Genomic DNA, 23,065 nt, shown 5'->3' with positions numbered 1-23,065 from the left:
GAGAACTTCGTCTATCCCTACATACCCATTCGAAATCTAAGCCATTATTTAGATATGTATAAGAGTGCAAGAATCATCTCAGCTAAATATTGTTTATATGATCGATCGAAACTGGATTAAATAACTAATATAAGACTAATAAGAATCCTCAATTTACAAAAGCAAAAGCCCTTTCCGTTATTAGTACATTTGAACTACTTTAATAAAAATGTAAATATATCTTTAATAATATTTTCTTATATCAAGTTCCCGCCAAAAATTTGAAGTGATTGATTTGAATTTAAACTAACTAATCTAGACTGCCCTTGTTTATTTAAAAAGCAGTTGTTTTTACATTAAAAAAATCACATCGTTTAATATTTATTAAAAGAGAACATTGTGATGTCGTACTTTGTTATAAAAGTTGTATTTTTTTTTATAAATATTCTCCATTCCATGGAAATAATGGTGGAGATTTTTGATTTTGAGCGCCTAGCAACGAGACGTTTGCTGCTTGCCCATACAATGCTCAAAATAGCTAGTCAATATGGAGCGAATTCAACAAGGTCTATTTGGATGAAGGCATGTACATAAATATTGGTATTATATGTATTACAATGTCGTTCGTTTAATTAAAATACGTATATTTTAGGCTCGTAGGCAAATGTTTTGGGAAGTCGATTGCCAGGTGAATTCCGATGCATTTTTTAAAAGCAACTTCCGAATGAAGCGCCAATCATTCAATAAATTGTGTATAATGTTGAAAGGCTTGGAGAGGAAAAACACTAACTACCGAAAGTCCATTCAATTAGAAAAACGTATTGCAATTGCTGTATATGCTTTAGGGTCTTCTGCCGATTACCGTACAATTGGAAATATGTTTGGAATTGGCAAAAGCTCTGTTTGCACCATTCTAATTGAGTTCTGTCGTGAAGTTTGGCGATGTTTATGGCCTTTGTATTTGAATAAATTCCCAATGAACGAAATTCAATTGCGGGAGTATTTAAGTGGTTTTGAGTCATTGGGTTTTCCTCAAGTGTTAGGAGCTATCGGTAAGAAGTTCAACTCTTTACAATTGATTTATTTTTAATTTTTATGTTTAAGATGGATGTCACATAGAAGTTCGTCCAACAACAGAAGATGCTATGGATTACTATAATGATAAGGGCTGGTATTCCACAGTTCTTCTGGCTTTAGTTGATGCAAGGTAAGTTTGTTTATGAAACTCGTTCGAACTCCTAGCGTATTTCTTTAATATTATAGATGTCGCTTTATATACATCAACGTTGGCAATCCAGGCAGTTGTAATGATTCTTCAATATTTGAGAGTTCATCTTTAAAATGCCAGTTGGTTCAATCTAGCTTATTTAAAGACGTGAGTAGGCAAATATCGTCAGTTAATGTTCCAGTCGTTCTGTTGGGTGACTCTGCGTTCAAACTTGATGAACATTTGATGAAACCATACCCATTTCGCAAAAACCAACCATTGAATGAAAAAAAATATAACAATGCACTCTCGAAATGCCATAGAGTCGTCGAGACAGCTTTCGATCATTTAAAGGCAAGGTTTAGGCGGGTTGGCAAAGGCTTTGAAAGCCACATGGCCAACACAAAAGCTGTCATTAAAGCGTGCTGTGTATTGCACAACTTTTTGAATGAAGAGAATGATGAAGTTAATGTAAGGTGGATTGCAGCACAACAAATCGAAAACCAAACTCGGCAGTTGCCAGAAAACGAACCTGACATTCCTGGAAATGTTAGCCCAAGGGCAGAGGAGATAAGACAAGCGTTCGTTTCATACTTCGGTAAATAGTTGCATTCACCTTTGAAATATTTTTACACCTCTACATCTGTATATATTTGTAGTTTTATAATACTATGGCTTACGAGTAAACTACACATAAAAGCGCTCAAAAAAATTATACATAAAATGAAAAATGCTTATAAAAAATAACATAAAACAGTCTTTAAGACTAATTTTGGCGGCGAAGGAAGTCGATGAAAGCATCCTTCATCTCGCTAATGTCTTTGGCATATTTTTCTAAAATAAGTAGCCGTTTTTCATCGGTCTCCTTCATCGCCTGAGTCGCCTTCAAAAAATCCTTCCTCATTTCCTCCATTACTGACACTGCTGTTTTCTTTTTAATTTTTCTAGCGTCTCTGGATGAGGGGAGATTGGAAGGGTCGGAAGACGATGCGGCAGGACTTCGAGGAGCGAATGGATTCGAAGATGCGAATGGATCCGGAGATTCGGTTGGACTCGGTGGTTCGCCAAGACTCGAAAGTGACGATTCTGCTTCGTTTTTAACCTCTACATGAAATGACCCTATTTCGTCAGTATCCACTGAAAATAAACATACATATAAAAGACAATAAACAAAATCACTGAGAAATATTCCATAAAACGCCGTTTCATTGAATTCTGCCGCAAAAAAACCATAACAACAACCACGGTAGAAAGGAATTCGACGCGAACAGCTAAAAATGTGTTTTTTACTTGGGGTATTATTTGTTTTCTTTATTTCTTTTGTTTCCTTAATAAAATATGTAGATAAGGTAACATTGGTTATTTGTTAGAGTGAGAACAAAAATAATTTGAACAAAAGTCAAATATTGAATTAAATTTTTTTTGCATTATTTAATATAAAATAAATGTGTGGAACCGAATTAGTATAGTGTAAGAGGATATAAAAGTCGAAAATACAAGTGTTAACTTCATTATAAATCGAAGAAACGTGCATTTTAAATAGTAAAATTGTTTGAACATTAAATGCAAATATCTCAAAAATCATAAGTTAGCGGGAGCTATATACTTATATGTTCTTAATCTGGAGAACATCATTTATCAGTACATAACCTTTTTAACTGCGATCGAACTAATTTTTGTTATATTTGTTTAAAATATACGGCGAATTATGGACTACAACAATATAATTACAACTTACCCATAATGCTGTCCTCGACAAGCTCGTCGGAGCAAAAGCTCTTGTAGCCACCTATCGCTTGGTGGACCGCAGCAAAATGCTTCCAAACCGAAGACGAGCCACCAAATGCACCAACTTTCCGTTTCTCTTGCCTAAAAATATACAACAAATAATATTTAATATAAAATTTTACTTCTTAACTAATGACCTACTTATATTTGTTAGTAAAATTATGCATTTTAATTTTTATTTCTGTGGCCGTATAATTGTGGCCAAATGTGTTCATTTCTCTGGACATCTCTTCGTAAATGTGGCTATTCTTTCTAGTTGATTGAAGTTTTGGCATTTTTTCTTTCCACAACTGTATTAGATCGGTTTCAGCAGCCTCGTTCCACACTACCCGCTTTTTTTTCATAACAATATCTCCACTTGCCATTTTCACTTTTGCAAAATAATTGCATTAAATTTTTTTCACTTTATTTGTTTGTTTAGTTTTTTGCACTTTTAAGCTTTAAACACATAGGCAATTGCACTACAAACCACGAATGATAGAATTCTATCAATCTTGACTACAAACGTAGCAACAGCGTCTTGAATTTTGAAGACGGCAGCGACGTATCAAACAGCTGATCTACACAATTTAGTTGTTGCCGTACTAACGCTACAAATATACGGTTAAGAACTTGGTTTCAAGTTGATCACACAAACTACTTGTCAAAATTTATTTAAATGCGTAGCCGTGACGTAAGCTACAAACAACTTGATAATCAATAATAGTTTCAATATGTTGTGGTCATGGAAATCACATCTAATTCCTAAAGGCACATTCATATAAAACTTTCTTCGCTGTTTTTCTTACAGATTTCGGAGCTGAGTGTTGTCATTTCATGTTTTGGTTAGAAACTAACCAAGGCTACTACTTTCGGTGAAGTTTACCAGACTAGGCAATAAAAAAATCTTTTTTCAACACGTTGTCGATAAAGTTAGCGCTTAACCAGACATTTAGATAACGGCTCTGATTTTGACATCGTTAACGTAAATACGATATGACAGTTACTTGCGTTGACGTAAACAAAGTAATCGCTGTGATGAGTTATTTTTGTATGTGATAGGAAAAACACATATCTATCAAACGCCATCGCGACAAACAGCATTAAAAATCTATCCACGGATTTAACTTTATTCCAATATTATTGTTTTGTTCATAAATATTTGTGCATGGTTGTGTAGAGACAACGCAAACGTAATTAATTTTGAAATATATCATTGAAGTACAACATAAATAAAATAACAAAGTCATGTAACACAAGCAAATTTCCTTTTCCCATAGGAAGGATCTAATATCTGCAACCAACATATTTCGTAAAAATATTATTTAAGGCAGCCTTCAACATGAATTCCAACATTCCAAAACTGTTTGCAACATCAAGCAAAATTCAAATTAAGCAACATGTGCCCATTGGCTCAATTAGGAAGGGTCCTCACGCTATAGAACGCAGTTTAGTTCCAGACGAAGTTGTTATTAAGCGTAGATTCGGTAATTCTAATTACTTACTAAGTATAGTGATATTTAAAAATGCTATGAGATCTTGACGCGAACTTAAATGAGACAAGGTGTTAGCTTGCACAAATGACGCACCAATCAACTTACCAGGATAATTTGGGGCAATATGGAAAATTTTCTTGTCGAAGAACTACAATCAACATGCAACTGGTATAATAAAGTGAGTATAAACTAGAAAGAAAGGTGCGGTATAATATTTTTCTCCAAAGTATTAAGGTAAGTTTTTAAAAATAATTTAATAATTTTTCAGAGTGTGCAGTATTGGTGTCTAAAAGTATTGAAATCTTAGTGTTTTGAAAGTTAGTGCAGAATGTAAAAAAATGAAAAAATTAACACTACATAGATAATTTTGTTAATTCAAAGATTGAAACATTTGTGAGAATCGCACTCACTGCCTCATAGTAAGTGAAAAGGCAAGGATAGGACGATCTACTGTTAATAATACTACGTATATTTACTTTTTTTTTTTCAAATAAATAAATTTATTTTCTAGCCTTTAGAAACAGCCTTATACTACAATCAACAAACCATAAATACTCCCTGCAACAATTGCAAAGCAACACAAACAACAATCAACATTCCATGAACTCAGACAATTTGGAAATTGATATCTTCTGGCATATGCGGATTACAACAATCAACTCAAACCTATTAGACGATGTAAATAAAAATAAGACTTCATATTCAATAACTTAATACGTGATAGAAATTTAAAGTTAATTACTTTTTAATCGAAATTTGAACGTCTCGTTTGAATTCACTTTAACGTTTGAAAGATGATCTTTAAATAGTGACTGGAGACTTAAATTTTAATCTTTTTAACAAAACTTTACAAAGTTCTTTCTTATTCTAATCTTAATATATAATCTTGTTTTAAAATTTGAATTAAAAATATTTCGTTGAGTAACAATTAAATGATTTGAATCGTAAAAAATACCATTATAATTATTCAACAAAAAGCTGAAAGCTGCGATGAAAAATTGTTGATATATAAATCAAATTTATTTTTATAAATCACTAATAGTGACATTAACCGTATTCACAGGTGAAGGTTCAAAGCCTTTGTTTCAAAGAGATGATATCGTGGTGAATCCGGATAGTGCTATAAATATCGCAGAAGATAAAAGCGGAAAGCAAATTCAAACTGAAAGTAGAAACAGCACAGAGGATATTTCAAAACGATGGCGAAAAGAGCGCCACATTTCGACTGTAAGTGAAATATTTGCATATGCTGATATTTAAATACAAACCACAATTTTTAATTAATATCAATTTACCAAGGATTCCAGTAGTCCAGAGCGTTATCGAAAATATCAAAACAACCAAAAGAAAGAAAGTGAAATCGAACCTAGCGATAAAACCATTCGACGTACGAAAACGACGAAACCTATTAGTGATGACAAATATGCAGCTCGGCGTAACGCATCACCATCACCAAATCATCGTCGAAAAACCCCTGAAAAAATTCCATATTTTGTAGACCAAGTAAGGGAGCGAGACAGAATTCGTCGTAAATATGGATCGACAAGAAATAAATCGCCTCCAGCATCATCCAAATTTCGACGCAGGCGTAGTATTTCAAGGTCACGCTCAAGATCTCACTCTCGAGATTCATTGAAAACTAAACAACGTTCACCAGCTCGTCGCACTAATTATCGTCGCCGGTCAATTTCAGTGGATCGTGAATGGGGTGGCAATAGTAAACGCGAACGGGAAAGAGAAAAATCACGCGCAGATAAGGATTTGCATGGGTCACCGAGGCACTATCAACATAGATCAGATGATCGTACCAAAAATGTGCGCAGATCCCGAAGTTCTCGTACACATTCAAGATCACGCACTCGTTCACGTGAACGTTCGTCGCGCATAGGTACGCAAAATAGCGAACGCCACAAATATCGTTATAATGAGAATGAAGAACAGAATGGGAATGGCGAAAGAAATCTGTCACAACCGCAAATCATAACCATACCCGTGCCGGTTCCAGCGGATTTTATAAATTATGGTTATGTAAGTTAATTATAGTTAAGTTGTATAATATATACATGACATCTTCCTAATAGCTATAACAGCTTAGTTTTTTGCAACAACAATACAGTAATTTGTTCATATCAGTAAATAATGTTCGTAATAATTAAGATTTTTTTCGTTTATGCAGCCAACCTGGCCAACTCCAACGCAGTGGGCACCACAGTCATCACGCTATGGTACTCCCACTTATCCTATGCCTGCCTTCGTGCCTGCTGTTTTACCACCATTGCGGCACCCAATGCCACCTTATGGATTACCTCCACAACAAATACGTTACGGCGGACCTGGATATAGATTACCTGCACAATATGGTGCAACACGCCCTTGGCGACCCAATTTTCGATCAAAAAATACATAAATTATGGGTAATACACGTAGATTAAATTTGGATACTATATAGATATATCAAGCGTAAGAATTATGTGATTTTACTCTTTGTATTTATTGTACCACATTTGGTAGTTGCAGTTAAAATTTAATAACTTCTGGTGTGTAATTGCATACAAATAGAATTAAATTTCTCAATTTGTATTTTTCGATCGAAAGTGAAACTCATTATTAAAAAAAAATATTTTTCGCATTCGTAATAAAATATTATAATTTTTCGATTGGAAGTACAAAAAAACAAGTAAATTTAAAAATACACTAACTTTTGTATTTGATTTTCTTTTATTTACAAATATATATATTTATTATTATTTGACATTGTTTTCAATCTTTTGATGAAAAATACAGAATTATGCAAATATAAAATAAAATAATAAATAAAATATGTAGAGAACAGCATATTTGATATTTTGATTTGAAAAATATTAAATAAATACACTAGTACAGGAGGAGTTATATCTTACTACAAAGTTTCTTATAAGAAATTAAATATTTAAAATGAGAACATTAATTGAATGGTAGGAAGTCACAAAATGTTTCGATTTATTTTGCAATGCAACGATATATATTCCTTCCAAAGTTATACACAAGATCTGTAAAAATACGTTCAAAAATAATATCATTTAGATCCAGTTCAAAAATTTAGTGCACTACAGTATAAACACATACGGAACATACATATGTTAAAAGGAAGATTTGTCACCGTTATTAGTGTTTGCTATTTGTTTTAAATATAACTAATTATTTTTTTTTTGTTAAAACCTGACCTTGAAGCTTATAATGTCTATAACATTACTTTCACTTTCTATTACACTTAATAATTTTATTCACTTGCATATATATATGCATGCATGAAACTCTTCTAACCCCCGGTTGTAAATATATTACAATACTTATTTCGATTTTTCTATCTTACGTCTTAAATTCACTTCGAATTTTAAACTTTTCTACAAAACTAGCGCTTCTGTTTTTGTCTAAGTTATATATATGTATATATATATATATATCTTTGTTAACGTTAATTAAAAAATTAAACTGTTGCGTTGGTATTCACTTTTGATTTCACTTAACATTGGTTTTCGTACGTTTGTTTTAAAAGCCTTCATACCAGATCAACTCGTGGTCGAAACTGTAAGCGCAGAGGAGGATCTCTAAAACGCCAACGCGTCACATACACAAACTTTAGCGTATGATCTTTGCCCAACAATTCTTCATTGCACAGTATGTCGATCTAAAAATTGAGAAATTTTTGAACAAATCAATATTTTTCTTAAATATACATAAAATTAATACGCTTTGATAATTTTTTTTTCTTTTTTTAACAGTTTTTTGCAAAAACAATTACCTCTCGATATTTGTCAATGCCATTTAAAATTTTCTTGGCAACCAATTTTTTTAAATGCGTTATAGTCGCTTGTGAGCTGCAGCGTATAAAACGTCGTTGCAAATTTTTAAAATTATTGCTCATACATTCGAGGCTTACGTTCACCTGCTCGTCTAGACGATGGAAATCAGATTCTGCATGTGCTTCGAGCATTTTCTCATCGTCATCGTGATTTTGCGGCATATCTTTGGGGCAGGGAATGTTTCGACTTTTATAAAAATCTCGTTCTCTTCTCATTTCATCTACATTACAAATGACAAAATTTTATTTGATAGCAATTTCATTCCCTTTTCAATTGTTTAGAAATCTCACCTTCTTGCAGATTTGGTACCAACTTATAAACGATATCCTGCATGGTTCGATCAAAGCTGATGTACTGCAGTGGGTGTGACTGATGGATGACCATGTCGCAAGTGGGACAGGTTTTCTTTTCTTCCAAATGTTTTACCAAACAACTCTTACAAACTATAATTATGAAATATAATTTATATAAGCTATATTTATATATATGTATATATATTGGATAATGTATTACTAACATGTATGTAGACACTCAGTGACGGTTGTGGCATCAATAAAGTAACCACCGCAGATCTTGCACGTTATGTGCGGATTTATGGTCTTAAGCTTAACACGACGTTCCATGGTTTCTTTTAATCTTTTCTGCAGTATATAGATCGCAGGAATACTGCAGAACTTCAGTAAACATTGCACTTGTACCCCAAATCCGCAAAGCAGTACAAATTACTAGAAGCTAATTGGGATAGCCTTTTGTGACAATAATACTCAGTATTGCATGTAATGTTTTGGATCAGTTAAGTTCTGCAAGTTCACAAATATAATATACGCTGCTAAATTTATCTTGCTACACAACGGCAAACACTTCCAATTCACCTTGGGTATATTTGAAAGATTTTGATAGTCTAATTCATATCCGCTTTAAACATGTTTTATTTATCATTTGCATTATAAGACGAATATAACTACAAACCGAACATTGAAAAATATAAACACTGATTATGTTATTAGTAAAAACAAAGAAATTAAACAATTACGCGAAACCGAAAAATTGACACGAACACGGGTTTTTATAATATTTTTTTATTGAAGTAATGAAATATATGATGAGGCGAATTGGAGGTTGGCAGTACTGGCTGTCAACTTGCATTTTTGTTTATTCTTTAACAAGTCCATAACTACGTGTTTACAACACAACTCAACACATTGCAAATGTGATTTCGTTCGCATTTATTATTGTTAACAATATTAATTAATTCGTTGTTTAATTGATAGAGTTTTAGTTAGTGGAAAAGATTCTCACAATAGTAATTTCAAAGCATCGTGTTGTTTTATAAATTACTTCATAGCATTTTATATAAAAATTAAACCGATCTGGCAGGGCAGAATTTCTAATTGTATCAGCTGGACAATCAACAGTCGTGTGAATTTATAAAAAGTTATATATTGCAAATTTTTCGAGAACTTAGATTTGTGTTTATATTCATTATATTTGTGAAAGGTATAGTTTTTTGGCAAAAATAAGAGTGTTCTATTTTAATAGTACATATTTTATTCATTTCGTTTTTGTTCTAAAGAAGTTGTGCATTTCATCGATTATTTACCGGCCCACATAGCAACATTTTGTTGAAAGCAATATATAGTATATACATATGTGTGTGTAGGACTGAGTTGTTAAAACTTGAACAGGGTATATTAAGTTTGCCATGGTCGGAAAACGTCGAAAACCTATAATGTATATATGTACATGATCAGCTAAAGAGCTAAGCCAGAGAACTTAAAGCATATGCTTTTATGCTTTAAGTTCTCTGGCTGAGCTGACTATGTTACTCTGTACATATGCAAACTTGTCCATAGTTTAATATCATAAATTTTGCTCATGTCCTTTTCTCACCAAGAAAATATTCATTTGTCGGAACCGCCGATATAGGGCGACTATAGCATAAAGATGTCAAACAAACTGACCTGTCACACTGAAGTTCTTATTGGGAAAACTTTTTTATTTGACGAAATTTATCACGGATTATTGTCGAAGGCAACCTATAATCTCCAAAGGAATTGTTCATATCGGAGAACTATAACAAACAAATACATAGCTGTCATATAAACTGGCCAATCAAGTTCAAGTCCCTGTATGAAAACCTTTTTTTATTTGGGAAAGTATTTTCACGAACTTAGCTTTTTTTCAAAGCAAAAGTTATAAGCTACAAAGAAGTTGTTCAAATCTGACTATAAGTATAACGAAATAAGTTTATATGTATATGTATGCATATATTAAATATGGAATACCCATTAGTCAATGAGGGGGTTTTTAGAAAGAAAATCAAGTCTCTAAAGCTACGCAGTCTATAAACCTATGTACATCCATATGCACATACGAACACACTCAGCATATAATTATGCAGAGTAAAATAAAAGTAAATTTTTAATAATTATTGACGTAGAAAAACTTCAATGCCGCGATAATATTACAATTATTTGATTTAAGCTTGTATTTTTGTATACTTATGAATGTACTTATTATGGACAAAATCAAGTAACTTTCATTCTTTACAGGGCCATTGCCTTCTGTTTGATATAAAGGTAACACGCAAACGCACAAAACGGCTACAACATACATACTTACATATGGATGTATAACAACTGCAGTAGTACGAGTAATACGTTGCAAAAAGTAGAAAAACTTGTATTTGCTTAAAAATCTAACAAGTGTTGTTTTTTCCTTTCACGTCCCCGACCCCAACAAAATCCTCTCACTACAATCTAAATTGTATGGTATTTCCGAACACACATACAAGCGTCATCAGTTTCTGATTTTTACTTGTAATTTTAATCTATCGGTGTTCGGACACAGTGGCGAATTCAGTAAAACAGTGTATCAACATGGTCGGTCGAGTACTGGTCTACGGTGGCAAAGGCGCTTTGGGCTCTGCCTGTGTTTCCCACTTCAAATCAAACAACTACGTGCGTATCAAGCGCTTTTAGTACTTTTCCTTTAAGAACATGAGTCAAAATGAAATAAATATTTTACTTGCAGTGGGTTGGTAGTATTGATCTCAGCGTGAATGAAGAAGCGGACGCAAGCATCGTGTTACCCCGTGAACTTAGTTGGGAGCAACAAGAGGCTGAAGTGTTAACAAAAGTCGGCGATGCTTTAAACGATGAAAAATTGGATGCTGTAATTTGTGTTGCAGGCGGCTGGGCGGGTGGTAATACCTCCAAGGGTGAGTAATCTTATACAAAAATTTCTTACATCCTTTGTTACATATATGTATGTTAATTTTTATTTTACTTAGATTTGGCCAAAAATGCTGATTTAATGTGGCGCCAAAGTGTTTGGACGTCAAGTATTTCGGCTGCTGTCGCTTCCAAATATCTAAAAGATGGCGGCTTATTAACACTCACCGGCGCTCAACCAGCGTTACAAGGCACATCCGGCATGATTGGTTATGGTATGGCCAAGGCTGCAGTCCATCAGCTAACGCGTTCACTGGCTGGGAAAAATTCTGGTTTACCCACTGATGCCATTGCAGTTGCAATATTGCCAGTTACTTTGGATACACCAATGAATCGCAAATGGATGCCAAAGGCAGATTTTGGTTCATGGACACCTTTAGCTGAAGTTGCAGAGTAAGTCATATGACTCAAGCTTAAGATATTTTATAACAAATGTTTTTGTTATTGTGAATTACAGACTTTTCCATAAATGGACTCAAGGCAAGGAGCGACCAAACTCTGGAGCCCTAGTACAATTAATCACTAAGGATGGTGTTACACATTTGGTAGAAGCTAACTAAATATTGGCATGCATTATGGGAAACCGTCAAAATCCGACTCGTGAACGTTAGGGAAATAAGAATATGATACAAACGTACATATATATATATATATTTATTGATTAACAGATTGCAAGTTATAGAAAATAATAAAAATGAATTCCAAAAGTTTGAATTTCAAGTTGATATACATATTCACCAACTCGCTTACAAATATGTCTACATTAAATGTTTAAAATATATTGTGTTGTATATACATACATACATATTGAAAGATGTGCGGATGTTTCTTTTTTGTGAAGGGAAGTAAAATTATGTAGAGATACTGAAAGTTCAATCATGTTTGATAACCTATTACCATTTGCTTTCTATAAACAAGTCGATCTGCCAAATTTGTAGGCTACGGAACTAAATATGTATATGTGTGTGTTTATAACTTTATAAAGTATCAATAAGATCAAATTGTATTAACACAACACATTTATAGAGTAGTTATAACAATAATGAATGCTTGAGTACCAAAAGCAAATGAAAGAAGAGAAAGGAAGTATATAAAATATTTTAGTTTTTTCGATGTTATGAATGTTAAATATTTGTATTTTACATAAACCTGAATATAAATAAATACTTAGGGATATACGAAGGACAGCCCAAATATAAAAATGCCTAAAGAAGTCTAACAAAGAAATATTAAAATATTTAAAAAATCAGGATTTCTTATACAAGCACTTTTATGTTCCACTCATATTGATTTAGAAAATTTTTTTATTTTATTATAAATATTAATTCTATATGATGGATTTATAAAAAAAAATTTGCTTATTATATTCTTGATTTAAATCTTCAGTGTGCAACCGGCATTATTCGAAGGAATTATTTCCATATTACCGATCTGGCAACGCTTAAGCACAAAGCAAACGTGAGCTCTATCCAAAAAATAAATTTGTAGAAGTTTGAGGAAAAGGATTAATATTTTGCAGACAAAAGTTTCTTTGTTTTGCTAGTCGAATATAGTTAGAGCAAAGTGTAGTGATACAAAGGATCAAGGGCACGATATTCACTTTAAAATCAGCATCGTCTTACTAAGCATCTCGTGTAAAGGGCCACTCTAAATTTTTGCTTTAACAATGAATAAACGAAATAATGTGAGTATAATGACTAAATTATTAATAATACAATCGCATTTCGAGTTATTTGTATACTAATTATTTGTGTGATTACAGATTCGTTTACCCCCTGAAGTAAATCGTCTGCTATACGTGCGAAATTTGCCTTATAAAATCACATCGGATGAAATGTATGATATTTTTGGCAAATTTGGAGCCATAAGACAAATTAGAGTGTAAGTGTATCAATCATTTTTGTATAAAACCAAATTGCACATTGTTAATTATGGGTTTTTCAGTGGTAACACACCTGAGACGAGAGGAACGGCCTTTGTTGTCTACGAAGATATTTTTGACGCGAAGAACGCTTGCGACCATTTATCTGGATTTAATGTCTGTAATCGTTATCTTGTTGTCCTGTACTACCAATCTAATAAGGCATTTAAGCGGCTCGATGTGGATAAAAAACAGGAAGAACTTAACAACATAAAATCAAAATATAATCTAAAGACTCCAGAGGCGCCTTAGGTCCAGTCTTTCATGAGCTTGTGGGAGGGAACTGCGTTAATCTTAATATTTCAAATCGTCTTAACATTTTTGATTTAAATTGTAAATCTCTTACATTGGTTTCGTCAAAATGTGAACATTAATTTATGATTTAAATATTATTTTTTTTGCTTTGATAGAAATTATATATTTTATTACATTGTTTATTATTATTTTAAAACTGATGTGGCATAACTCATAGATATCATATTAAGCCCATCAAAACTTTTTAATATCCTTTGCTTCACAATATCATCAGAAATCATCATCATTCATAAAAATCATACTAATTGATTCCAAACATCATCATAACATCATTATAATAACAAGCAATAAATGTAAAATCGAATTATACGGTCTTATTAATATAGCATACATATTGACATCGGATACGTTATTGTAGGGTGACGATAAACGTCTCATAAACCGAAGCTAAAGTTTGTACACATATTTTTATATATGTACAGTCAGATTATAAGGATAAATGACCAGTTAACTATTTTCCATTTTTATATATATTTTTTTACGTGTTTGTCGGTATATGTACGATATATAGTTCTGAGAATAATTGTTTACCAATGCTTTAAATGCCTTTCACTATTAAGGTTCAAATTTAAGTTCATACTAGTATGGCAACCACGAATCATGTTATTGGGGAAATTCATTGACAGATCAAGCATTCTCAGACTGATTTAATATTGTTCATAGATTGTAAATAAATGTAAAATAAGGGATAATAACAAATTGCAATGAGTAACGAAGCTCAATGCTGTATAAATGCGCTTTGTCGAATTTGTTTGGAACAGTTGCAGGATGGGAATACGTACGATCTATTTGCTATCCCTGGATTAGCCAAAAAGTTATGTGTTTGTACATCGCTATCGGTGGAGCTTCACGATGGATTTCCACGGAATATATGTGGAGTATGTTATACCCGTTTAAATGACATGCAAGATTTTTTAAAAATGTGTGTGGAGTCCGTAGCAAAGTTTCAGGAAATGGTAGCAAAAAATTTAATTAAAGATCAAGCTATTGCTTTGGCTGTATTGGAAACGGGTGACGTAGATACACAAAATGCGGCTGTTGAGGATGATGAGCCTACAGACTTTGATCCACTCTTAAATCATAAATTAGAAATTATAGACAATGCAGAGGATGTTTTTAAAATGTTGGAAAACGTTGACAAAGAAGTTATTGATAATGTGGTTAATATTAAGCCCGAAGTTTCTGTTAATGATATAAGTATACCTGACGAAAAGAATGTAAACAGTGATAATTCCGATTTTCATGATAATGATGATTCTGATTATGAACCGTTTAACGACGAATGTGGTGATGAAAGTGATGATGAAAAACCGTTGGCTGCACGTTTACGCAAGTCTCGAAGGTCCAAAAGAGCACTAAGGGGTGAAAATATAATCGATGATGGACTTGAAGCAGATGATTACGAGGCGCCTATTAAAAAGAAAAAGATTAAACGAAAACGCCTGCCTCGAGTGGAAGGTGACGACTCATCCGCCAATACTATAGAGTGCCACATTTGTCAAAAAAGGTTTAGAAAACCAGAAAGATATGAAGAGCATATGCGACATCACAATGATAAGTTACCCCACCAATGTACAGTTGAATCATGTTCGAAAGGATTTACTACAGCTAATGGTCTCCGTCTGCATATGGAACATTGTCACGCTGAAACATGTGAAAGTTTTCCATGTCCCGAAGAAGGTTGTGGTCGCACGTTTCCTCGGACACGTTTACTTAATTGGCATTTGCGCAAGGTGCATAAAATAGCGAAAGAGTTGCGGGAAGCCAAATGTTATACCTGTAATCAATGTGATAAAATCTTTCGTTGCCCGATGGCGCTCAAAAAACATATGTATAAACATGATGGCAAGGAGCTGCCGTTCCCTTGTAACATATGTGGTAAACGTTTCGTAATCAATAGTGCACTTAAAGATCATCTTATGAGGCATGCCGGAATTAAAAACTACGTTTGCCCTTACTGTGGTGTTGGAAAAACTACGCGACAAGAATGGAACACTCACATAAACACACACACTCAGGAAAAAAAATTCAATTGTCCACAGTGTGCATATGCGTCACACAATAAACAAAATTTGCGAATGCATGTGAAAATTGTGCACGAAAAGATCAAGGATTACGCTTGTCAGTATTGTGGCAAGACATTTGGTAAGTCCAACGCTTGTAAAATGCATGAAATGACACATACCGGTGAGAAGCGTTGTGAGTGCAAAGTATGTGGAAAACGGTTTCTTTATGCCAAAGCTTTGACAAAACATCTTAAAACACATGAGAAGCGTGTATTACGAGCCATTGAAGTGTACCGTAAAAGACAAATAGAAAACGGCTTTATGCCGGCGGATGCGCCTGATATACCTATTCCCGAATTGCTTTCTACGGAATCACACACACAAGAGGCTCACCAAAAAGTAGCTGAAGAAATATTAAAAGTTTGTGCAGAATCTACCGCTACAATACCGAAAAATCCTCGACGTGTTGAACGCGTCGACATATCGGAGTTGGCAGGCACTGCTGTAAACCCCATACCATCTGTCGCTGTACCATCGTGGTCGCCACAAATCAATTTTATGATGAAAGAAGGTCCTTACATTTGTCCGGATTGTGGTCAAGGCTTCAATGGTCAGGGAAATCTGAAACGGCATCATCGAATTGTACACGAAGGTGTTAAAGATTTTGCCTGTCGTTTCTGTCACAAACGTTTTGCAAAAGCACAAACACTCAAACATCATGAAATGACCCACACCGGCGAAAAGCCACATGAGTGTACCAGTTGTGGAAAGCGTTTCATACAGTATGTGGCATTGAAGCGACACATGAAAATTCATATGAGTAAACCACCGCCTGTCATACCCTCAAGCGTATACGAGGCCCGTGAGGAGTTAGAGATGCAGGAGCGTGAAAAGTTGGAAACCAAACGTAAAAAGCTGGAAGCACGTGCTGCTATTGCCGAACTTGCCCGCGAACAACTTAATGAAATGGTAGTACAAGAACCCGAGGAAAAAATGCCGCTGCAACCAGATTCAGAGAAACCACAAGTACTGAATGAAATTCAAGAATTTATAAAAATCGATCCTACATCGGAACTAGAAACGCAAAGGTCAATTAATTCACACATTAGCGATTTCACGCATACGGAAATAAGCAGCAAGGATTCGTGAGCGAAAAGTTTGACGATTTGGAAGGACCTGAGACTACATTGCCTTTTCATAGCATTCGTATACTCATATACTTAGGTATATATGGAACCAATGTTATATGCTTTCCCTGTGAAAGCTTATCGCCGATTTGAGTGGTCATTAAGAACAAGAATCGAGTTTCGTTACAATTTGTTTTTATAATTGAGTTAATTCAATTTTGCATATTAATTTATGTGTTTTCAAGCAAAGTTAAGGGCATTAAAAGCATTTCATTTTTTTTTACGAATCTTAAAAATTTAATACATCATTAAATGCATATGTGCTACGCAATAAAGATTCGTAAAGGACTATACATTTTTATGTATTCGAAATAATGGCGTTTGTTTATTTACTTAAATGCAAATAAATATATTTATAATTTGTTTTGAATTTGCAAAAAAAAAATAAAAATAAAAAACCATGTTGAAAATATTTATCACAGTGCGTTATGATAATTTTTAATAGATTATGCAATAAAGAAACGGCTCGTTGGGATGATAACACAAAATTATAGAAAAAGAAAAAAAACGTTAACTACGGTTTCAGCTTTAATACCTTTCACAAATAAGTAAAGTTTATGTGGCAGCTTTTTATGCAATATGTAAAATATTTTAGATTTCATATGGATATCTCTAAAACTGAGGCGTTAGTTTGTATGTACGGACAGACGGACTTGGCTAAATCGGCTCGTCATTCTAATAATTTTTGTTCAGGTTATAAATATGCAACTAAGGAATGTGAAGCATCCGTATTAAGTCTAGTATAGCATAAAGCAACTGAACAATGCTTGGTTGTAGTACAATTTGTTTTCTATACTAATTTTTACTTAAAAAGTCTCTATGTCAATGATTCACTCCATTGGAAGACCTACTTATTTCAATTCTTTATACTATAGCAATAATACGATTCCACGCGACTACTGCAATTAATTTTTATTTTTTAATACCAATTTTCAAAACGTTTTATCGCCTTCATCCAATGCGCCATACGTTCTCTAATCGCCAATTGATACTGCGTGCGTGGTTCGAAAGTGCGTTCGATTTGACGAAGTTTGTGTAGATCGCCAAAACTATTCCATAGACCCATATTGTATCCAGCCATATAGGTCGCACCCAAAATACTGGATTCAATTGAGGTTGCGCGCTCAACCTGTAGCCCTGTAGCATCTGCTAAAAGTTGACAAATAAAGTCATTACGTGATACACCGCCATCGACTCTGAAGTGGCAAGTGACAGCCCACAAAAAGAGAAAGAAGCATGAATTTATAAGAAATGGTTAAATATTATGTCTGTTTACCTCAGAAGTTTCAAAGTGAATTTGGTTTCCGCTTTAACAGTTTCACATAATTGTACGGTGCGGAAAACAATACTCTCCAATATGGCACGCACCAAATGCGCACGCGTCGTAGATAGTGTAATGCCAATAAACCCCGTTGCCGCTCTTGGATTATTTATGGGAGGCTGGAAAAACAACCATTATTTATATTTATACATATATATTTAACAATAAGTCAACGCTCACGCCCAAACCGCTGAAGGCAGGTATAAAATAAACACCATTCGTATCTGGAACTGTGTGAGCAATATCTGAAGTTTCCATCGGATCGTTAAAGAGACCACATTGCTTTGCCCATTCTATCACAGTGCCGATGTCATTTGATGCACCCTCAACGCAGTAAACAGTGCGTGCTTTTTCTAGCGCGTCTTTGAATTGCCAAGCGACCAACGGATACAAACCCATAACGGAGGCATGACACGTACTTCCAGTGATTAGATTGAGAAAGGCGCCTGTGCCCAATGTTGTCTTGACTTCGCCACGTTCAAAACATTGTGAGCCCCACATGGCGGCCGTTTGATCACTGATGGAGGCGCTTATTGATACGCTGGAGTTATGCCATTCGGGTCCTAAGGCATTTGGATGTATGTTGCCGAAATCTTTATAGTCATTGTCCACAACTTTAGGAAGTAACGCAAACTGAAACATGATAATATCATTTATTAGAATAAAATCCTTATCATATCCATTTGGTTCGAAACCATATTACATAACTAACAAAAGTATTGACTTCCTCGATTAGTTTGAGAAAGTTTGAGAGAATATAGCTATGTATATATTAATATTATATCAAAAATCACCTCGATTCCGGAGAGAAACTTCGCAAGCGGCGTCCAGCAAAGCGTAAATGGATCAAATAAACCCGTGGCGGTTGCAGAAGTTATATCGCTGATATGTTCAATATTTGTTTGTAAGCCATTACCCGATCTACATAGGACAAAACCAAATTGAAGAAAAAAATATTGGTTGAATTTATGTTTCTCTAACCGCAATTTATAGAGTATCCAGGAGTCCAATAGTTCTACTCGTGCTTCTTTTCGACGCAGTGCTTCCTGTAGGCGTTTGTTGGTCTGTACCTCATGTAGAAGTCTTGTTGTGACCTAAACGAGATATAAAACATGTCATAAATGTTAAGTTTAGCTCAAACTGAAGTCAAGTAGTTTTTGTGATTTATAAATATGGTAACAACAAAAGTTAGACTGGTTTAAATATTTAAGGTGTTTCGGAAACTTGAATGGTTTACTTTGTTGTTGAGCTTGTACTGACAGAAAACATCGCTGAAGTAATTAGGAGGAATACTGTCGAGATGACAATCCCACGACGGTTAAAAATCGACATCTGTTCCAGTGACGTAGACCCGACAGTCGTCGGAGAGTTGCTAATTTCCATCGGTTTCATGAATCATTATTCATAACGAATATAAAGACTATGTCAGTAAAAGAGCTCGAAGCTTTCTAAAAAGATCTCTCATGCAAATGTAGAACTAAGTGACCTCTTCTAGGTATTGTTACACATATATTTAATAAATAAGCTTAGCTTGTTTATCACTGGTTTAAATATGTAATCAACCTCCCAAGAGAAAAATTCAGGCTACTTGTCGCCTTCCACACTTGTCATTGTAAGCTCAAGAAACACTTATTTAACATGGTCCTAGCTTCTTGTGCGAATTTTTGGTTCTGCGACATGGAGCCTGAAACACCAGCACACCTGCTAATCGACTGTAGGCGCAGGATAACGGCCCTTGGATCCATGTTTCCAAATAGGGATCACATCACCTCAATAGCATCTAATAGTATATTGGAGTTTATCAATTTGCTGGGGCTAGTTCTACGTTGTGACTTAGGAGAAGGCACAATAGACCCTCTAGGTCATGGTGCAATCCTCATTTACTTATCTAACCTAATCTAAAGACACTGGTTTATTTACCTGTGAATTCATCATTTTCAAAACGCTCGCCGCCAAAAATCGATTGCTTCGTGTAATCAAATAGAGTGCATAGGAAACGGTATTTAATGTCTTAACTATAAGTCCAGCATTCCATTGATCCACCAAAGCATTTGCGCGCAAATCCTTCCACGTAATGAAGTTACTATAGTACTCCTGAGTCTCATGATTCCAAGTAAGGAATGTGCAGCGTTGTGTCGATAAGCCAAAAGAATTAATGTCGGAGGGCGTTAAATGGGCTTCTATGTAGTTCAAGTAATCAAAGAAAATGTGTATTATTATTTTTTTGTAATCATAAGAATAATGATAATAATTTACAATGACTCTATTTAATAGTATTACAAGAATTTTTAATTCATCGAATTTTTTTTTACCAAATGAACATTACCGTCTAACGGTGGAGTCGCTTAGGTATCTACTGTAATACCATGTTCAGACTGAAAATTTAAAGGAATTGGATTACATTTAAGTCCTTCACTAATCAGCCAGTTCTCACTGCCGTTGGAAAGATGAAAAAAACATTATTTACCATAGTTAAAGATGTAAACTTTTATTTTAATTTTCGATACTCTGAAAGGGTTGAATCGAACAACTCGTACAAGTCATCTATACTGACATAATCAAGAAGAGAGAGCTAACTTTTTTCACAAGAGAGTGAAGTGAGAAGTGACGAACCGAAGACAGTTATTGACATAGGTGTCGGGTAAACAGTTCGTCTGGCCAAACACATCGGAAACCGTTGTCCGTGGAATAAAATACAATAAAGCATACATAACTATGACTAAATGCGCCCTTCTCCTGAATAGTTAGGCACTGAACTTGCTCAACGTATATTGGGCTTGAGTTCTACAACACCACTAGAATATTATTATTATATATTATTCGGAGATACAGCCTTGAGTACTTGTGCGCTCGAGACTAGCTAGGCTAAGTGCGATGTCTTCAATCGCGTTTTTTTCGAAACTATGTGTTTGAAGTCGGTTGGCAAGATTTCTCGAGAACTACTCAACCGATCTTCGTGAAATTTTATACAGGTCTTTGAGATACAGTTCTTAGAGACTTGGATGAAGGATTCGATTACAACTATTTGAAAGAAATGTCGCGAAATTTTCACTGAAATTATAATTATTTCAAAAAATGTCTGCCAAAAATCCAATTTTCAGTTTTTTTTCTTCATCCAAGTTCTAAGTTAAGGTTTTAACTAAAACACGTACTTTTTTACTCTAGATGATCCTGGAAAGAGTTATCCTGCTAACGCGTGCGGATCTTTTTTCCGAGGAGTTACCGAAAATGACGCGCAATGGCCGGGTTTAAAATATTGTTTTCCAAAAATTTCAGAATTTCTATTTTAAGAGTGTATGTTTTTAGCAATAAAAACTTCTAATAAAATATTTAATTTTTTATATGAGAAAAAAATGTTTGAAAAAACGTTTTTTTTATTCAAGGAAACCCATGTAACCCCTTAAGTGATCAACGTGACAGTCAGGTTACTCTTGCCATACATATGTACATACATACTTATATACTGATAGATCGAGACCATTAAAAATATTTGTTTTCACCCCTTTATGCTACAAAAAACATTTGTGAAGGCTTCTTGCAGTCGAAGTTAACGTTTTTCTTGTTTTTCATTTGCATATAAAATGTATGTACATACATATGTATGTATGACTTTTTCTAGATGAATAATATTCATTATATACTTGTACATATGTATATATTTACCATTAACGAAATTCAAATTTGAAAGCTTCACTTACGTCTCACTGCATTGTTAATTACCGCGACGATCTTTGCCCACAGCGCCTCCGGTTCGATTTCGAAGTAGCCCGGTTGAGGGTTCAACAAATCAACCTACATACGTACATATGTATGATATACAAACGTAGTTAAACAGTTTCAACATGTGCACAAGTGTTTGTTATTTTAAAAGCCTAATGCATTGTTTATATACATACATACATACCCTTTCAGTGGCGGTGCCCAGAACCTCACAGTTGTCATTTGTAATAAAACAGCGCACCGTTGTGGTGCCCACATCCAAAGTCGCTATATGAACCATATTAAGCGATCAAAAACAAACTATTTTCATGACACGTTCAAATCGTGGATTTTGCGCGATTCTAATAAAGAATGCTAAAATAATGGCAGCTATATTGGTGGATATTGTCTTAATCGACTGCCTTGGACTTAGTTGATAGTGTAGATATGTATTTGATTGCATTTATAAACACACAACCTTACGTATATGCATGTACATACAAATACCGCTTCGCGTGTATAATTTTGTTGCTGTATCACTTATCTGCTTTGTTGCTTATCAAGTTTTTTTCGAGTCACCCAAGTTGTTATGCGAGCAGTTCTGCTTCAATAAAATTAAAAATTTTACTTGCACTATATACATATGTATATGCAATTATATACACATATGTATATATGCATGTACATATGTTTTTCTTTAATTTATATTAAACAATTAAGAATGCAATCAGCTAAAGCCTTTGTTCAGACTGCAATTAACGTTTAATTCCTGCACTTTGTGTAAATAAACTTGAAATTGACGCTCCAGTGAGTAAACAATGCCACGCGCTGAAGACGCAACTGCTACTAAAGTGGGGAGAAAATGCCAATGAGACTTTACCCCTGTGGAGTTTTTGTGAATGGGCGGGCTGTGAGCGCTGTTGTTGTGCCGCTGAGAGCGGCGCGTTGAGCGAGTGGCCGGTGTGCTTGAATCAATTTTTTTGTTTCCTTTTATAACTGTATGCACACAAGTGCATGCATCTCGATTCCCGCCAAACAATTTGCAAGTGCATTACCTTTATACGCTACAAGCTGCCTTGAAAACTCAATTAT

At 34.3% G+C, this 23,065-nt stretch overlaps 7 protein-coding genes across 12 annotated transcripts; 4 read left to right on the top strand and 3 right to left on the bottom strand.

The window, feature by feature from the left end:
- Positions 1-1,768: 1,768 nt before the first annotated feature.
- LOC105232903 (uncharacterized) lies at positions 1,769-3,535 on the bottom strand. The gene is made up of 3 exons (XM_011214797.3): positions 3,116-3,535; positions 2,925-3,055; positions 1,769-2,323 (listed from the first exon to the last, which is right to left on the bottom strand). The coding sequence occupies exons 1-3, from the start codon at positions 3,337-3,339 to the stop codon at positions 1,953-1,955; spliced, it is 726 nt and encodes a 241-aa protein (XP_011213099.2). The 5' UTR covers positions 3,340-3,535; the 3' UTR covers positions 1,769-1,952.
- A 362-nt stretch (positions 3,536-3,897) lies between these two features.
- Positions 3,898-7,284, top strand: LOC105232904 (female-specific protein transformer). Of its 3 annotated transcripts, none has more exons than XM_011214798.4 (5): positions 3,898-4,146; positions 4,234-4,440; positions 5,513-5,676; positions 5,749-6,477; positions 6,626-7,284. In XM_011214798.4, exons 2-5 carry the CDS (start codon positions 4,296-4,298, stop codon positions 6,854-6,856), a joined length of 1,269 nt encoding a protein of 422 aa, XP_011213100.2. In that variant the 5' UTR covers positions 3,898-4,146; positions 4,234-4,295; the 3' UTR covers positions 6,857-7,284. The 3 variants fall into 3 exon arrangements, with proteins under 3 accessions (XP_011213100.2, XP_049314300.1, XP_049314301.1); XM_049458343.1 differs by having other exon boundaries at positions 3,898-4,174; XM_049458344.1 differs by lacking the exon at positions 3,898-4,146 and adding an exon at positions 4,961-5,449 and having other exon boundaries at positions 4,234-4,627; positions 6,626-7,056.
- LOC105232902 (polycomb group RING finger protein 3) lies at positions 7,149-9,390 on the bottom strand. The gene is made up of 5 exons (XM_011214795.4): positions 9,164-9,390; positions 8,809-9,091; positions 8,582-8,734; positions 8,231-8,511; positions 7,149-8,116 (listed from the first exon to the last, which is right to left on the bottom strand). Exons 2-5 carry the CDS (start codon positions 8,912-8,914, stop codon positions 7,988-7,990), a joined length of 669 nt encoding a protein of 222 aa, XP_011213097.1. The 5' UTR covers positions 8,915-9,091; positions 9,164-9,390; the 3' UTR covers positions 7,149-7,987.
- Positions 9,391-9,664: 274 nt separating this feature from the next.
- Positions 9,665-12,328, top strand: LOC105232900 (dihydropteridine reductase). Of its 4 annotated transcripts, none has more exons than XM_019992715.3 (6): positions 9,665-9,788; positions 10,844-10,944; positions 11,142-11,251; positions 11,325-11,511; positions 11,584-11,917; positions 11,982-12,328. In XM_019992715.3, exons 2-6 carry the CDS (start codon positions 10,920-10,922, stop codon positions 12,082-12,084), a joined length of 759 nt encoding a protein of 252 aa, XP_019848274.2. In that variant the 5' UTR covers positions 9,665-9,788; positions 10,844-10,919; the 3' UTR covers positions 12,085-12,328. The 4 variants fall into 4 exon arrangements, with proteins under 4 accessions (XP_019848274.2, XP_011213095.2, XP_049314303.1 ...); XM_011214793.4 differs by having other exon boundaries at positions 9,681-9,788; positions 10,844-10,870; XM_049458346.1 differs by lacking the exon at positions 10,844-10,944 and having other exon boundaries at positions 9,770-9,788.
- Positions 12,329-12,945: 617 nt separating this feature from the next.
- Positions 12,946-13,845, top strand: LOC105232899 (splicing factor 3B subunit 6). Its single transcript, XM_011214790.4, has 3 exons — positions 12,946-13,208; positions 13,287-13,405; positions 13,469-13,845. Exons 1-3 carry the CDS (start codon positions 13,191-13,193, stop codon positions 13,695-13,697), a joined length of 366 nt encoding a protein of 121 aa, XP_011213092.1. The 5' UTR covers positions 12,946-13,190; the 3' UTR covers positions 13,698-13,845.
- Positions 13,846-14,039: 194 nt separating this feature from the next.
- On the top strand, positions 14,040-17,365 carry LOC105232898 (zinc finger protein 136). Its single transcript, XM_011214789.4, has one exon. The coding sequence runs from the start codon at positions 14,465-14,467 to the stop codon at positions 16,913-16,915; it is 2,451 nt and encodes an 816-aa protein (XP_011213091.2). The 5' UTR covers positions 14,040-14,464; the 3' UTR covers positions 16,916-17,365.
- Positions 17,366-17,846: 481 nt separating this feature from the next.
- On the bottom strand, positions 17,847-22,849 carry LOC105232913 (putative glycerol kinase 5). The gene is made up of 9 exons (XM_049458342.1): positions 22,749-22,849; positions 22,179-22,574; positions 21,973-22,066; positions 20,195-20,454; positions 19,256-19,368; positions 19,069-19,195; positions 18,455-18,907; positions 18,230-18,393; positions 17,847-18,149 (listed from the first exon to the last, which is right to left on the bottom strand). Exons 2-9 carry the CDS (start codon positions 22,272-22,274, stop codon positions 17,873-17,875), a joined length of 1,584 nt encoding a protein of 527 aa, XP_049314299.1. The 5' UTR covers positions 22,275-22,574; positions 22,749-22,849; the 3' UTR covers positions 17,847-17,872.
- Between the last annotated feature and the right edge of the window lie 216 nt (positions 22,850-23,065).

Source organism: Bactrocera dorsalis, chromosome 5 (assembly GCF_023373825.1).
Source record: "Bactrocera dorsalis isolate Fly_Bdor chromosome 5, ASM2337382v1, whole genome shotgun sequence".
Taxonomy (NCBI): Eukaryota; Metazoa; Arthropoda; class Insecta; order Diptera; family Tephritidae; genus Bactrocera; species Bactrocera dorsalis.
The sequence above is the reverse complement of the archived record's forward strand: the minus strand, read 5'-3'. Positions and strand labels throughout refer to the sequence as shown.